The sequence below is a fragment of the Euleptes europaea genome, chromosome 2, assembly GCF_029931775.1.
Source record: "Euleptes europaea isolate rEulEur1 chromosome 2, rEulEur1.hap1, whole genome shotgun sequence".
Classification (NCBI taxonomy): domain Eukaryota; kingdom Metazoa; phylum Chordata; class Lepidosauria; order Squamata; family Sphaerodactylidae; genus Euleptes; species Euleptes europaea.
Window position 1 is genome coordinate 136,025,810 of NC_079313.1, and position 17,415 is coordinate 136,043,224.

The following is a 17,415-nucleotide window of genomic DNA, read 5'->3' on the forward strand; positions in this document are numbered from 1 at the left end:
TTCCCCGCCCTGAGCCGGCTTGCTGGGGAGGGCGGGATACAAATGTGAAAAATAAATAAATAATTTAAAGCATTTATTCCACTTCTCCTGGAGAAAATGGCTGCTTTGGAAGGTGGACTCTGTGGCATTATGCCCTACCGTGGTCCCGCCCCTCCCTAAACCCCACCTTCCCAGGCTCCACCCTCAAATCGCCAGGTGTTTCTGAACCTGGAATTGGCAACCATAGGGGACAAACAATGACCATGCACCAGCTCCAGGTTGGGGTTTTTATATGCCGACTTTTTCTACCACTTAAGGGAGAATCAAACCGGCTTATAATCACCTTCCTTTCCCCTCCCCACAACAGACACCCTGTGAGGTAGGTGGGGCTGACAGAGCTCTAAGAGAACTGTGACTAGGCCAAGGTAGACCCAGCTGGCTTCATGTGGAGGAGTGGGGAATCAAAGCCAGTTCTCCAGAGTCCACCGCTCCAAACCACCGCTCTTAACCACTACACCACACTGGCTCTCAGCAGGGATGGGATGCCATAGAGCCCACCCTCCAGATCTCCAGGTATTTCCACACCTGGAGTTGGCAATCCTAAGTAGCATTTGCTAGCCGTAGATTAACCGCAATGATTTGCAAGAATGTAAGAGCTGAAGACCCAAGCTTTTGGAAAGGATGCTTCCATACTTGTGCTTTATAGCCTTCTCAATCCCTTGAGCCCAAGGTGGGTAATATAATGGGATAAAAAGACATAAAACTCACATTGGCCTCATATGCTCCCATCATTCACTGAAATAGACATCGCACGCTGGAAAGATGCCTTAAGCTTAGTCTTTGGTGAACCTCCACACAAACACACACGGAATTTCAAGGAGCCTTGAGAAAAAGCCCCCTTGAGAAGGCACCCCCAAGGAGCCAGACAATCCAGCAAACCGAGGAGGCGATCTTTTAAGGCAGGCAGAAGAGCTAGATTCGACTCCAGGAGCACTTCAGAGACCAACAAGATTTTCGGGGTATGAGCTTTTGAGATTTAAAGCTCTCTTCATCAGATACAAGTAAGAATGGCGATCTCCGAGTCCTTATATCCCAGTCTGGAGGTGGCAGATATTTTGCAAAGAAAGGAGCTGGGATGCAGAGTTGATTTACAAATTTGGGAAAAATGGACCCCCCCCCCCCCACACACACACACCAAGGGCTGAATAGGGATATAGGATTCTTATCTACTATTAAAATGGATACTAGTAAAAATGGATACTAGTCATGATGCACACCTATTCTCACCAGGATCAGAGGAGAATGCCTATTATATTAGGTGACGTGGAACACAGGCAGGATGGTGCTGCCGTCGTCTTGCTTGTGGGCTTCCTGGAGGCACCTGGTTGGCCGCTGTGTGAACAGACTGCTGGACTTGATGGGCCTGGGTCTGACCCAGCAGGGTTTTTCTTACGGAGGAGAGGGCTATCCATGTCTACTAGTCAAAATGGATACTAGTCAATGATGCATACCTTTTCTCTCCAGGATCAGAGAAGGCCTATTATATGAGGTGATGTGCAACACAGGCAGGATAAATGCTGCTGCCGCCGTCTTGTTTGTGGGCTTTCTAGAGGCACCTGGCTGGCCACTATGTGAACAGATTGCTTGGACTTGAGAGGCCTCAGTCTGATCTAGCATGGCCTTTCTTGTGTTCTAATCTCACTACAGCTAGGTCCGAGTCCAGTGGCACCTTAGAAACCAACAGGACTTTTGGGGTATGAGCTTTTGAGACTCCCTTCATCAGATACAAATAGGAATGGGGATCTTTGAGCCCTTCTATCCCAGTCAGAGAGCGAGAGGAGAGTTAAAGGTGCTACTTTCCTTCTCCCAAGCAATTCTCCCCTACTCCAGTCAAGCGGGTTACAATGTGCACTGCACCTCGGCCTCTTGAGTTCCTTCTTCGCAACACTCCTCCCCCTCTACCAAATGGGAAATAAAGACTCAGGGATTTCCATTCCAGCTTGTATCTGATGAAGACTCTGGAATTCTCCTACCCTGAAAATCGGGTTGGTCCCCAAGGTGCTCCTGGGCTCCCGGAGAGTCTAATTCTTCTTCAATCTTTCAGGCAGATAGGACGCGACTGCCTTAGGACTTTACCAGAACGTATGTTGCAAAGAAGAACGTTGCAAAGAAGAGTCCCACTATAATGCAAGAACTGCACCGGCCTACTCGGCCAGGATGTCTGTAAACTGGGAACTGTACGTGAACCGCTTTAGAAAAGCTGCGCAAACGCCAATCATTACCCCCATACCCGAACTCTTTTTAAGCAAAACCTCCAGCGCTTGGCTCCTGCTCTCTCCGCCGCCCTTCTCTTCTCCCCCTTCGCCCCCACCCCACCTGGCACACCAGCCAAATGCCAGCTTGACTCACGGTGCCAACCCCTCCCACACCTGCCTCCTGCCTCCGCCGGACCCAAGCACCTCCGCTCATTGCATTTCTCTGGCAGTCAGCAAAGGCGGGAGGAGGGGGGGAAAAAAACATTCGCTGAACGTGTTGGTGCATGTCACCACCGTGGCTGTAGAAAATGAGACGTGGGCGGGTGTTTGGAGGAGGAAAATCTTGCAAGGGAAGAGAAAAGAGGTCAGGCTCCATCTAACAACTCGCGGCCGCGCCGCATCTCTCCTCCAGACCCAAAAAGCCCTCCCTTCGCTCTGCCCAGACAAGGCAAACAGACACAATCTCACACCCGTGACGCAGAATATCTCAGAGAAATGGTTCTGGGGGGGAAATGAAGTCCATTGAGAGGGGGGACGTCGAAGTAGGAAAACAAGCAGCGCTCTTTCAAAAAACGCTCTGCCCAGGAAGGGAGGAAGCGGGATTCTTACCTGCCATCCATCTAGAAAGCAGCAGGACGATCAAGCAGGTCAGGAAACATCGGGGATGTGCGCTCCAAGCTTCCATGATCACTGGCGGGAACAAAAAACAAAGAAAAAAAAAGAGTTTCAAGAGAAGGAAAATAAAAAAGCAGCCAACCAAGAGAAGGAGCCGGGCATGTTTTTCTCCCCCTTTGGCTGGGCACAGGACAGATGACTCAAGGAGGGGGAAAGCTACGCCATCCCCAGCAATGAGGAACCCAGCGATGCCTCCCAGCCCACAACCCCATCCGACAGCAAAAACAAGCCAGCCCCAACCTATTTTTGAGAGCAGATGAATCAGAAGTTGGGCCCCCTCCCTTTTTCCTCCTGCCACACGCCAAGATCCCAATGTCTAGAAATTTAAACGTTGAAGGAGAGAGACGGAGAGCGGGAGGGACAGGGAGGGAGAAACCTTGTTGTCGCCCCCCCAAACTATGCCACGTCCTTTTGCACGGCTGGCACCCCACACGTACACAAACACTGCCACGCACTCACCTGGCGGAGCATCTACGGACGGCGCAAGGTGACCCCCTCCCCGGGGGCTAAGCTTCGGTCACCTGGGGGCCCTCTGCCCACTGAATCCGACGCCAACTCCACATCTGGAGGTCCCCCTGCCTCTTCCGCCTCTGCCCAAAGAGCCCTGGAGAGTCACACGGACCCTTTGCAGAGGAGGGCTTTGGTTTTTGTGTTCCTAAAGGCAAGCTGCTGCTGGACCAGAAGACCTCAGCATCCCCTGGCGGAGGAACAAAGCGGGGGGCCCTCCGGCATCCAGGAAGGATGCTCCCCGCGGTCACCTTCCCAGCCCGGGGTCCTCGGCTGCGCTTGTCAGTCTGCCTGTGTCTCTCTGCAGCTCTCGCCGGCTCTGGCTTTTTTTCCCTCTGTGCCTCTGCTGCTGGTTCAGCACACAACACACACACACACACCCCGTTGCCTAGCATTGACGGGTCCCCATTTTCAACAATGTACCAGTTCAAGAGGAAGAAAAGGGGGGGGGAAGCAGAAATCCGCTCCCACCCCAGCCCGAGCTTTTGGGAAGTGCCAAAGCCCAGTTCTCGGAGGGTTTTGCAAAAAGCCAACTGGGCAGAGGACGTCTGGAAAAGGAGGGGGGTTGGTTAGTTACTGCCGCTGCTGCTTCTGGCCTCCTTGCTCGGAGCCAACTTGTTTTTCTAAGGTCACCCCTGCCTGCCTTGAATCAGCCACACAATGTGTGTGGTTTTTTTTCCCCCTTCTTAAGGTGGGCTGGCAGAGTTCGGCTCCTTCCTTCCCTCTCGCAGGGAAGGAGAGAGGAAGGAGCCTGGACCTCTCATAAGAACATAAGCACATCAGAAAGGCCCTGCTGGATCAGACCAAGGTCCATCAGGTCCAGCAGTCTGTTCACACAGTGGCCAACCAGGGGCCTCTAGGAAGCCCACAAGCAAGACGACTGCAGCAGCACCGTCCTGCCCGTGTTTACCGCACCCAAAATAATAGGCTGCATGCTCCTCTGATACTAGACTCTAGTAACTAGAGAGACTCTAGTAACTAGAGAGAACAGATACTAGACTCTAGCAACTAGAGAGACAGGTATGCAGCATGACCAGCATCCATTCCAACTAATAGCTATGAATACCCCTCTCCTCCATGAACATGTCCACTCCCCTCTTCAAGCCCTCCAGGTTGGCAGCCATCACCACATCCTGGGGCAGGAAGTTCCACAATTTAACTCTGTGTGGTGTGAAGAAATACTTTCTTTTATCTGTTTTGAATCTCTCGCCCTCCAGCTTTAGCAGATGACCCCGTGTTCTAGTATTACGGGAGAGGGAGAAAAACGTCTCCCTGTCCACTCTCTCCAAACCATGCATAGTTTTATAAACCTCTATCATGTCTCCCCTTAGCCACCTTCTGTCCAAGCTAAACAGCCCTAAGCGTCCTAACTGCTCCCCATAGGACAGTTGCTCTAGTCCCCTAATCATTTTGGTTGCTCTTTTCTGCACCTTCTCAAGCTCTGTAATATCCTTTTTGAGGTGTGGTGACCAGAACTGTAGGGCAGTATGATCTCAGCAGTTTTATTCTCTATTCCTTGTCTAATTATGGCCAGCATGGAATTTCCCTTTTTCACAGCAGCAGCACACTGGGTTGACATCTTCATTGAGCTATCCACTACCACCCCAAGATCCCTTTCTTGGTCTGTCGCTGCCAGCACAGATCCCATCAGTGTAAATGTGAAGTTGGGATTTTTTGCCCCAATATGCATCACTTTACACTTACTCACACTGAAACTCATTTGCCATTTTAATGCCCATTCTTCCAGTATGTAGAGATCCTTCTGGAGCTCTTCACAGTCCAATTTTGTTTTAACCACCCTAAATAATTTGGTTTCATCTGCAAACTTGGCTACTTCACTGTTTAACCCCAACTCCAGGTCACTGATGAACAGGTTGAAAAGCACCGGTCCCAACACAGATCCCTGAAGCACCCCACTGCTCACATCCCACCATTGTGAGAAATGACCATTGATTCCTACTCTCTGCTTCCTATTTTTCAGCCAGCTCTCAATCCATAAGAGGACTTGTCCTCTTATCCCATGGCTATGAAGTTTGCTTAGCAGTCTTTGGTGGGGGACTTTGTCAAAAGCTTTTTGGAAATCCAAATACGCAATATCCACAGGCTCATTCCTGTCCACATGCTTATTGACGCTTTCAAAAAACTCTAATAGGTTAATGAGACAGGACCTACCCTTACAGAAGCCATGTTGGGTTTTGCCCAGTAGACCTTGCCCTTCTATATGCTTCACAATTCTATCTTTAATAATGCTTTCCACCAATTTACCCGGAACAGACATTAAGCTAACTGGCCTGTAATTTCCTGGGTCCCCCCTGGAACCTTTTTTATAAATGGGTGTTACATTGGTCATTCTCCAGTTCTCTGGTACAGAGGCTGATCGAAGGGACATATTACATATCTTTGTTAGAAGTTCAGCAATTTCCCGTTTGAGTTCTTGAAGAACTCTAGGATGAATACCGTCTGGTCCCTGTGACTTGTTAGTTTGCAGTTTGTCTAGATGTTCTAGGACTTCCTGCCTTGTTACCACTATTTGCCTCAGTTCCTCATTTTCCCCTCTCCAAAATCTCTGTTCAGGAGAAGGAATCTGCCCTGTATCTTCAACAGTGAAGACAGAGGAGAAGAATTCATTTAGTTTTTCAGCAATCGTTTTATCCTCCCTTAGAGTTCCTTTACTCCCATTGTCATCCAATGGTCCAACCGTTTCCCTAGTTGGTTTCCTACTCCTAATATACTTAAAGAATTTCATATTGTTTGTTTTGATGTGTTTAGCAATATGCCCCTCAAAATCTTTTTTTGCATCTCTAATTATCTGCTTTCATTTCCTTTGTGCAAGTTTGTGTTTGCTTCTGTTCGCCTCGTTTGGGCAAATCTTCCAGTCTCTGAAGGAAGACTTTTTCTCTCTCTAATTGCTTCCTTCATCTTACCCATTAGCCATGGTGGTGACCTCTTGGACTTATTACTACCTTTCCTGACCTGCGGTATACAAGCTAGCTGAGCCTCTAGTAATGTGGACTTGAGTAACCCCCAAGCCTTTTCAAGAGATTTAACCCTCCTGACTGTTCCTTTCAACTTCCTCTTTACCACCAGTTTTCTCATTTTATTCCCTCTTTTAAAGTCAAAGGTAATTGTGTGAGATTTCCCAGTCACTTTCCCACATACATATACATTAAATTTGATGCCATTGTGATCACTATTGCCAACTAGCTCAACATCCACATCCCGCACTAAGTCACTGGCAGCACCACAGAGTATTAAATCCAGGATCGCCTCCCCTCTGGTTGGGTCTATGACCAACTGTTCGAGGGCACAGTAATTTAGGATGTCTAAATTTTTTATCTCTTTGGCTTGACTGGAGCATACATTTATCCAATCAATATGAGGGAAGTTGAAGCCTCCATTACTACTTCATTACCTTTACATGCTTCGCTAATTTAATTTTCCATCTCATGATCACCCTGAGCCATTTGGTCAGGGGGCCGATAGAACGTCCCCAGTACTAAATCTCCTTTGGGGCCCGGAATTGTCACCCATAAGGATTCTGTGGATGAGTCTGACCTTTTTATGGTCTCTAGCTTATTAGACACTATGCCTTCCTTGATATACATAGCAACACCCCCTCCAATATGCCCTTCCCTGTCATTTCTATACAGTTTGTAACCAGGGATGACTGTATCCCACTGGTTCTCTCCCCTCCACCAGGTTTCTGTAAAGCTCACTATATCTATGTTTTCTCTTAAAACCATGCACTCTAATTCCCCCATTTTTGCTTGGAGGCTTCTAGCATTAGCATAGAAACACCTCCACACTGTTTATCTCTTTCGACTTGCCTGGCATGTGCCTTTGGGCATCTTTAAGTGGCTATCCATCTTTTTTTTTTCATTCCCTTTCATGCCTAAGTAATTCCTATGTGGGCAATCTGAAGCAATTTTCCCTTTGTCCGTGTGAACTGAGTTTGCTTGAGCCGGATGCTTTTCAGCTCCTGTCGGCTTTCCCCCCAGGTTCAGTTTAAAAGCTGCTCTGCCACCTTTTTTATATACATGCCAGCAGTCTGGTTCCATCCTGGTTCAAGTGGAGCCCGTCCCTTTTGTATAGGCCCGGGTTGTCCCAAAATGTTGCCCAGTTCCTTACAAATCTAAAGCCCTCTTCCCTGCACCACCGTCTCATCCACGCATTGAGACTCACCAACTGTGCCTGCCTAGCTGGTCCTTCACGTGGAACAGGTAGCATTTCTGAGAAAGCTACCTTGGAGGTCCTGGCTTTTAGTCTCCTGCCTAGCAACCTAAATTTGGATTCCAAGACCTTTGGACTACATTTCCCCATGTCGTTGGTGCCAACATGCACCACAACCACTGGCTCCTCCCCAGCACTATCTACCAGACTACCTATATGACGGGTAATGTCCGCAACCTTCGCACCATGCAGGAAAGTCACCATGTGGTCCATGCACCCGCCAGAAACCTAGATATCTACATTCCTAAGGATTGAATCCCCCACTACAAGAAGCCCCCCTTCCCTCTGAGGCATATCCTCGGTACGAGAGGATATCCGTTCATCCACCAAGGAAGAGGTCCCTTCTAAGGTACCACATCCCCTTACCTCAGTGAGATGGCCTCCTTCCCCAAGGGCTCCATCATCCGTGACTGGCAGGTTGCCATCATCTTGGGACTGGGATGTGACTATTTCATCCCCGGAGTCCTTAGTCACCTCTCTCTCTGCCTGCCTCAGCTCATCCAGTTGAGCTACCTTGGCCTCAAAGAAGTGAACTCGCTTCCTGAGAGCCAGGAGCTCCCTGCATCGAGCACACACCCATGACTTCTGTCCAGCAGGCAGATAATCATACATGCGACACTACATGCAGCACACTGGATAGCCCCCCGACCCCTGGCTGGCTTTCTACCTTCATAACTGGTATTTTATTAATTAATTATTATATTATTCTTTGGTGTTGTAACCCTACCCTTTACTCTCTTGCACTCTTCCTGTACCAAATAAGAACTGAGTGCTGAAGTTCCTTGCCCTGCAGCTATCTGCTGCTAATTCACATAGATATTCAAGTTGCTCGGTACTCCAACTGGATGGAGAGAATTACTCTGCCAAGATAACAAGATTTTATACTCACCCCACAGATCCCCAGTCACGATCCACAGGCTAAGAGCCACAGGGCAAGAGCCCTTGTGCTCTCGCCCTTCGGCTCGCGCCTCTGGTGAGCAGAAGCCTTGGAATTTAAATGCTCACAGCCCCCACCTCTCACACACAAGCTCCAATCACAACAACCCCACTTAACAAGGTAACAATCAAGCTTTTAGGCAGCAATCAACCTTAATCACCCAATGGCACAACAATCACAACCCTCTCCCAGCAAACCTCAATTAAATTCTCAGTTTAGTTAGGCTTCCCAGCGTTTTAAGAAAGGCAGAGTTTAAACTCACCCCTGCCTGTAGTCCCCAGCTCAGCTCAGCTGAATCAAAATGATTCACATCCTCTGCTCAATCTCATCCTCTGCTCAAGGGTGGGTGGGTAGGAAGGACAAGTTCCTGGATGTGTCTAATGCATCAAATGGTTTCGAAAGGGCTTCCTCTCTCTCTAGCCACTCTCCCTCCCCAGTAAATGCCTTCTCTCCCTACCCCTTTCCAAATCTTCCCCAAAGAAAACACATGCATGCAAGGAAACTGATAAAAGGTTTCATGCAATAACATTGGGGGGTCCATTGGGGGGGGGGTGGATCGGATGGGACCAGAGGGTAAAGGATGCAGGAAGGAGCGGAGAAGGAAACAGTAAATAAACAGGAGATGGCGAGGGGCGGGGGGGAGGTCGGAAGAGGAAGAGAGTCCAGAGGATGGGTATCCAGACAAAAGAACAGACAAATCTGCCTCGGAACAATGAGGCAAACTTCAGGTTACGGTAGGTGGAGATCTCTTGAAGGGGGATGTTCTTCTTCCAAGGAGTCCGGGTCCCTGCAAGTGGTCACCCCGTGTGTTATTCACAATGGCCCTGCGAGGTAAGTTAAACCAAGCCAGAGCCACCCAGGGAATTCTGTGGCAGAGGGGGAAATTTTCCCCAGCCCTGGCTTAACCTCTACACCAATCTGGCTCCCAACATCTATTCACACCTTAATAAGAAGCCCAGGGATCTGGGGTGTCCAGACATGGACACTCTTCCACAAGGAAGAGTAGGTTTTTGGGGGGAGCAGTCCTAAGGAGATCAACTTGGGAAGTCACATCGTATTCAAATTAAAGCCAACCCCAGGAAAGTGTTCTTAGGACTGCAGTTAGGGTTGCCAACCTCCAGGTTCTAGCTGGAGATCTGCTATTACAGCTGATCTCCAGCTGACAGAGATCAGTTCACCTGGAGAAAATGGCTGCTTTGGCCATTGGACTCTATGGTATTGAAGTCCCTCCCTTCCCCAAACCCCGCCCTCCTCAGGTTCTGCTCCAAAAACCTCCTGCCGGTGATGAAGAGGGACCTGGAAACCCTAACTGCAGTCCTCATTTATTTATTTGTTTATATATTTATTTTACATCATTTATAGCTTGCCATTCTGAAAAAGCAGCTTACACCGTTCCCCTCTATTTTATCCTCCCAACACCCCTGTGAGGTAGGTTAGGCTGAGTCTGTGCAATTGGCCCAAGGTCACCCATTGAACTTCTATGGCAGAGGGGGGATTCGAACCTGGGTCTCCTTGATCCTAGACCAATGCTCTAACCAACACACCACACTGATTCTCTTAAACCTTTCCACTGGCACCATTTCCTTGATAGTGATGTGGAGGGGAATCTCTATGAATCATGCCAAAGAAAGACTCACATTGTCTCCTCTGAATGGCAATGGGCATAGGAGATAGAATCATAGAAGGGTCCATAGAGGCCATCTAGTCCAACCCCCTGCTCAATGAAGGATCAGCCTAGCACATCCCTGACAAGTGCTTGTCCAGCCACTGCTTAAAGACTACCAGTGAGGGGGATTTGTTTTCCCACTCCTCCACATGAAGCCAGCTGGGTGACCTTGGGCTAGTCACAGCTCTCTCAGCCCCACCTACCTCACAGGACGTCTGTTGTGGGGAGGGGAAGGGAAGGTGATTGTAAGCCGCTTTGAGTCTCTCCCCTCTATTTTATCCTCCCAACACCCCTGTGAGGTAGGTTAGGCTGAGTCTGTGCAACTGGCCCAAGGTCACCCATTGAACTTCTATGGCAGAGGGGGGATAGTGGTAGAGAAAGTCGGCATAGAAAAACCAACTCTTCTTCTTCTTCTTCTTCTACTACTACTACTACTACTACTACTACTTCTACTACTACTTCTACTTCAAGGCTTCTGTGTGCCAAAGACAGCCTCCCCTCCTCATGTTTTCAACCATGGGTTGGGAAAGCAGCTGCCAGAGGACTTGGTTTTGTTTGGGAAACCAGCCCAGAGGGGAAGGGTTAAGCAAACCCCACTCCCCATAGATCAGTTCATAAAATTCACAGCCCTTCCCCTCTTTCCACAACTGCATTTCTGATTTTCAGGGGGAGAAAAAGCCATCAAGAGACGGACTGCGGCATCTCTTGAAATCTCATCTAGTTTGGCTTGTGTTCCTGCCCTCCATCCATCAGCCTGGCGCTTTACTCAGCTTGGCGTTTGATTTATAGCTCTAAACTCTGGACACCCTCTGCAAGTCGAGAGTTATTGCACAGGGTTTGTGTTTTTTTTACTTAACGGCAGCTTTCCTGCCATGAAAACACCTCCGCTGCCGTTCTCCTTCATGAGCCCTCCACCCCCAGTTTGGCTTCCAACTTCCTTCTTCCCTGAGAAGCCCCAGGCTGCGATGAGGGTAAATCTCAGCTCTGCAGTCCCTCCAATGCCCCTAAAAGGAGCCGCCTTTCACTTCTGGACCCCATGTCGATTTGGCGGCCCTTCATAGGAAGGGGCTGTGGCTCAGTGACAGAGCATCTGCTTGGCATGCAGAAGGTCCCAGGTTCAATCCCCAGAATCTCCAGTTAAAGGGACTAGGCAGGTAGGTGATGGGAAAGACCTCCGCCTGAGACCCTGGAGGAGCCGCTGCCGGTCTGAGTAGACAATACTGACTTTAATGGACCCAGGGTCTTGTTCCGTATAAGGCAGCTTCGTGTATTCATGTGTTCATGAGTGTAGGTGGTCCTCGATCTAGTCTTTCTTACCTTCACTCCTGACACCACAAAACAACTTTACGCTCGTCTCGGCCCATCTGGGCCATGGCAGACACATAGGGTTGTCATTTTCGTAGTGAACCTGGGTTGTGTCTCTGGTGGACCCCGTGCCGTACGTCGCTCCCTCGAGGTCCGATGCACCGGAAACCCTGGCAGCTGCTTCGGCTTGCGTTGCGTCTTCCAAAGCCTCTTCAAAAGTCACGGATTTCTTGGACAGAAGACGGCGAAGGACCTTCTTGTCACTAAGGCCGATAACCAGCTGGTCACGGAGCCTATCTTTCACATCGGGGAACGCGCAGTACTTCGCGGCCTGCCTTAGAACGGCAATGTACTCGGCGACCGTTTCTCCCGGCGCTTGGCGTCGTTCCTGGAATTCGCCGCGTCTCGCCAGCTGAGACGGTTTAGGCGCAAAGTGTTCGTCCAGGGCCGTTATAACGTCGTCGTAAGCGGCCACGCCGATATCAACAGGCGTTCACCATCCCTGAGCGAACTCGAACGGGTCTTGGCCACAGAGGCTTAGGAAAGCCGCTTCCTTTTTTTCCACTGATGTGAGGTCGTTCGCGACCATATGGTACCTCATCCTCATAGCATATGAGGCCCATTTCTCGGGAGTGGCTGGATTAAACGGCTCCATATTACCCTGGGCCCGGCTAGCCGTTATCGTGGCTCCGTCTGGACCTTGGTGTTTCGTCCAGTTCTTCCCACGCTGGTGGCCTACCAGCATCGGGGATCCCATCCTCGTCGCCACTATTATGTATCGTGGGTAACACCAAGAGGCCAGAGGCTCAGTTAACAGATAACTCCTTTATTAACAGTAACACTCTGCAACGGTAACTGCATTGAACTGAGAATACCGGCTCCCCGCCTGGCTTATATACTGTCAGAAGGCCCGCCTCCTTTCTCCCCCCCACTCTTGTGATTGGGCGGCTCAACGGCGGGCCGACAGGCTCTTACTTAGTGTTCCATTCTGTCCCCCATAATACAACAACATATTCAACCAATACGTAACCGCTGCCAAAGCAACTTTTTAAATAAACCTGCACCGGCAATCAAATCCCCAATGGCTAAACAGAAGCCTTGCTAGGGGAAAGCCCCACCGACTTTCTAAAGATACTTGGAAGGCACCAGGAAAGGTGTTGAACGGTGCCCTCGGTCCCCACGTTGGGGACCCCAATCTACATTCCGGAAAATGTAAATTCAACACTTGGGCCATAAACTGAATTAAGCAAATAAATAAATAAAATAAAATAAAAACTGGCGGACTCCACAAACAAACAAACAAAACCGCCTTAGTCCTCGAGCCAAGCCACAGACCGCTCTAGCTCATTACTGGCTATTCCAACTGGCAGCGCCTCTCTACGATCTCTGGCAGACAGACGTCTTTTCCCGTTGGTTCTTGTAGGTTATCCGGGCTGTGTAACCGTGGTCTTGGAATTTTCTTTCCTGACGTTTTGCCAGCAACTGTGGCAGGCATCTTCAGAGTAGTAACACTGAAGGACAGTGTCTCAGTGTTACTACTCTGAAGATGCCTGCCACAGTTGCTGGCGAAAAGTCAGGAAAGAAAATTCCAAGACCACGGTTAAACAGCCCGGATAACCTACAAGAACCAATGAACTCTGACCGTGAAAGCCTTCGACAATGTCTTTTCCCGTTGCTTGCGACCCGAAAACTTTCAATCCGGGGACTTCCTACATACATTCCCACAGCCCCCACCTCCCCAAATGTCCAGAGTGAAACCGAACTGGCCAGTTAGCAAGAGATGCATAAATACACTCCCAACATATATTTCTCCCAAAAAGCAATTGCTAAAAATTGCCTGTTTCAGCCAAAGAATGATGGGTGGGGCTGAGATGGGTAACGCTTCACCCTCCCATAACCTCTTTGGTCAACCCCACTCTTCCACATGAGCTCTGCGCATGCACAGACATTCACTTCTTGGCTGTGCTCATTCTTCATGAGAGTCCGTGTGGTGTAGTGGTTAAGAGTGTTGGTTTGGAACAGTGGACTCTGATCTGGAGAACCGGGTTTGATTCCTCACTCCTCCACATGAGTGGCGGACACTAATCTGGTGAACCGTGTTCGATTCCCCATCCCTCCCCATGAAGCCAGCTGGGTGACCTTGGGCCAGTCACAGTTCTCTCCAAACTCTCTCAGCCCCACCTACCTAACAAGGTGTCTGTTGTGGGGAGAGGAAGGGAAGGAGATTGTAAGCCGCTATGAGACTCCTCATAGGGGAGGGGGCGTGGCTCAGTGTCAGAGCATCTGCTTTGCATGTAGAAGTTCCCAGGTTCGATCCCCGGCATCTCCAGTTAAAAGGACCAAATGGTAGGTGATGTGAAAGACCTCTGCCTGAGACCCTGGAGGAGCCGCTGCCAGTCTGAGTAGACAATACTGACGTTGAGGGACCAAGGGTCTCATTCAGTAGAAGGCAGCTTCATGTGTTCAAAAGCAGAGAAAAACTACCGGGTTATAAAAACTAACTCTTCTTCTTCTTCTAGGGTTGCCAACACTGGGTTGGGAAACTCCTGGATATTTGATGGGTAGAGCCTGGAGAGGATGGGGCTTGGGGAGGGGAGGGACCTCAGTGGGGTATAATGCCACAGAGGCCGCCCTCTGAAGCAGTCATCTTTCCAGGGGAGCTGATTGCTGAGATCTGGAGGTCAGTGGTAACTCTGGGGAAATCACCAGACCTTACCTGGGAGGTGCCAACCCTAATCCCTAACCACTTCTTCCAGTGCAGAGGAAGAGATCCAGATGTGATCAGAGGTTGGAGCGGGCAATTTTCAGTGAACAAAGAGTTGGGGTGGGGAGATTAAACAACCTAGTTTTTTTTTTTAACCACAATATATGGACATATGAAGCTGCTTTATACTGAATCAGACCATCAGGCCATTAGGTCAGTATAGACAGGCAGCAGCACCCCTGGGTCTCAGGAAGAGAAAGGAGTTCCACATCCCCTAACCCCTGGCCCTTTTAACAGGAGATGTCAGGAACTGAACCCGGGCCCCTCTGCATACCAAGCAGGTACTCTACCACTGAGACACGGCCCCTCCCCAATGTCGCTGCCACAGTCCACCATGGTCACTACTGCCTACTCAGACCGGCAGCAGCTCTCCAGGGTCTCGGGCAGGGGTCTTTCACATCCCCTACTGGCCAGTCGTTTTAAATGGGGGTGCTGGGGATTGAACCTGGGATCTTCTGCAAACCAAGCAGATGCTCTACCACTGAGCCATCACCCCAGGCAGACTCTTATGCCTGATTTTCTGTATGAATACACAGGGAATCTGTGGGAACCTTTCCCATGTATAATTTAGGTATACCTTCATTCTTCAGAAGAACTAAAACAGTTTTCACACATCCATCAAATATCCTCTTTCCAGCTTGTGGTTTTGTTTTTAACTTCCTGTACTCGGCAAATCCCGTGTACTAAGAAACATAAGAGAAGCCCTGCTGGATGAAACCCAGGGCTGTTTGTAAAGCTGGTGCCAGACTAAGAATGGCCAGCCAAGAATCCCATGGACTGGGCACATGGAATCCATGTGCATGGCAAAGGATTCTTTGTTGTGAGAAAACAGAGGAGCGTAGAATGATGTTCTAGGCCAAAGCGAGTCCCAGCTGTGGAGCGATAATAATAATTGTGTGCCATCAAGTCACAACTGACTCACGGCAACCCGCGGACCACGGGGTTTTCAAGGCAAGAGATGCGCAGAGGTGGTTTGCCATTGCCTTCCTCTGCATAGCAACCCCGGCCTTCCCTGGTAGTCTTCCAGGGAAGTTGTCTTGTTTGTGGGCTTCCTGGAGGCACCTGGTTGGCCACTGTGTGAACGGACTGCTGGACTTGATGGACCTTGGTCTGATCCAGCAGGACTTTTCTATCACCACATCCTGGGGGCAGGGAGTTCCACAGTTTAAGTCTGCATTGTGTGAAGAAATACTTGAACACATGAAGCTGCCTTATACGGAATCAGACCCTTGGTCCATCAGTATTGTCTACTCAGACCAGCAGCGGCTCTCCAGGGTCTCAGGCGGAGGTCTTTCACATCACCTACTTTCCTAGTCCCTTTAACTGGAGATGCCGGGGTTTGAACCTGGGACCTTCTGAATGCCAAGCAAAGGATCTACCACTGAGCCATAGCCCCTTCCTGTTCTCTGTTTTGAATCTCTCGCCCTCCAGCTTCAGCAGATGACCCCGCGTTCTGGTCTTATGAGAGAGGGAGAAAAGCTTCTCCCTGTCCACATTCTCCATACCCTGCAGAATGAGGAATGAAGGACCAGTCTCAGGTCTGAAAACCTTCAGTCTCATGTCTGGAAACCTATGGCAGCAGGAACTGGAAGGTCCAGCAGTAGAGGACACTATGGAAACTGCTGCTGTAAGCAGAACTGGGGTGAACCGTGAATTTCTCATCGCTGCTGCCAGGGCCAATGCCAGAGGCTGGCAGGGTTGGCCTCCTGACAAGATCCACATCCCAGCTGAGGGACGAGTGCCAACGCCTGGAGCCCCATCACCCAGACACCGCTTGGCGTTCTTGCTGCCCATTTGCCTGCCCTACTTCAGTAAAGGAGCAGAGAAAGGAGCAGGGGAAGAGGTGTGGCTAGGGAAGGGCCCTGGGGATTGAACCTGGGACCATCTGCACATAAAACAGAGGCTCTTCCACTAAGCTACGGCCCCTTTCCAAAGGAAGACATGGGGTTTCAGTGCCAGGGTTCGTTTGACTCATTGCGCAACTGAGATATCCCCTCCCCACCACACAAAAAACTGGCTCAAAGTTGCCTCCAAATCTATGAAGTATCTTTTTTAGACATCCAGAATCATCAACATACAAGAGGAAAAGGCTGTGGCTCAGTGGAAGAGCATCAGCTTGGCATGCAGAAGGTTCCAGGTTCAATCCCTGGCATCTCCAGCTAAAAGGACCAGGCAGTAGGTCATGGGAAAGACCTCTGCCTGAGACACTAGACAGCCCCTGCTGGTCTGAGTAGACCATACTGATGTTGAAGGACCAATGGGTCTGATTCAGTATAAGGCAGCTTCTTGGGGAACCCAACTCAGCAGCCGATGCAAACATGTACTCTTAAATAAGGGGTTTGTTTGTTGGGTGGCACCAACTCCCTCCTTAGTCGCGCGGGGAAGAAAAGGCAGCTTTGTCTCCTCCTGAAAGCGTAAGGGAAGAGATTGCCCCCGATACATAATATTTAGCAGATTGTCTCCGAAATCCATGTGGCAAGGGGGAGAAATGGAAGTGCACAGGAATGCATAAGACAAAGAAAACAGTTAGGTTTCAGTCCAGTAGCGCCTTAGAGATGAGGTTTTGGGGTGGAAATGTTCGAGAGTCAAAGCTTCATATCTGACAAAGGGATTGATGCTTGAAAGTTCGTACCCTGAAAATCTTGTTGGTCTCTAAGATACTACTGGACTCGAATCTAGCTGTTCTACTGCAGACCAGCACGGCCACCGTCTGAAACTATCTTCAGGGAAAACAGTAATGCTCATAATGGGGAAGGGCCGTAGCTCAGTGGTAGAGCATCTGCTTGGCATGCAGAAGGTCCCAGGTTCAATCCCTGGAATCTCCAGTTAAAGAGACTAGGCAGGTAGGTGATGTGAAAGACCCTTCTCTGCCTGAGACCCTGGAGAGCCGCTGCCGGTCTGAGTAGACAATACTGACTTTGATGGACCAAGGGTCTGATTTAGTGTAAGGCAGCTTCATGTGTTCAAGACTGGAATTTTGGGGAAGGGCTGTGGCTCAGTGTTAGAGCATCTGCTTGGCATGCAGAAGGTCCCAGGTTCAATCCCCGGCATCTCCAGTTAAATTGACTAGGCAAACAGGTGATGTGAAAGACCTCAG

General features: G+C 49.7%; 1 protein-coding gene across 1 annotated transcript in view; it reads right to left on the minus strand.

Moving 5' to 3' along the window:
* LOC130473394 (tyrosine-protein phosphatase non-receptor type substrate 1-like) overlaps window positions 1–12,311 on the minus strand; it is a 149,045-nt gene extending 136,734 nt beyond the window's left edge. The window contains exons 1-3 of the mRNA XM_056844914.1: window positions 12,120–12,311; window positions 11,567–11,966; window positions 2,844–2,924 (exon numbers count right to left, since the gene is read on the minus strand). Of these exons, the coding sequence (XP_056700892.1) occupies window positions 2,844–2,924; window positions 11,567–11,966; window positions 12,120–12,311 (673 nt within the window). The remainder of the gene's footprint in view (window positions 1–2,843; window positions 2,925–11,566; window positions 11,967–12,119) is intronic.
* Window positions 12,312–17,415: the final 5,104 nt, after the last annotated feature.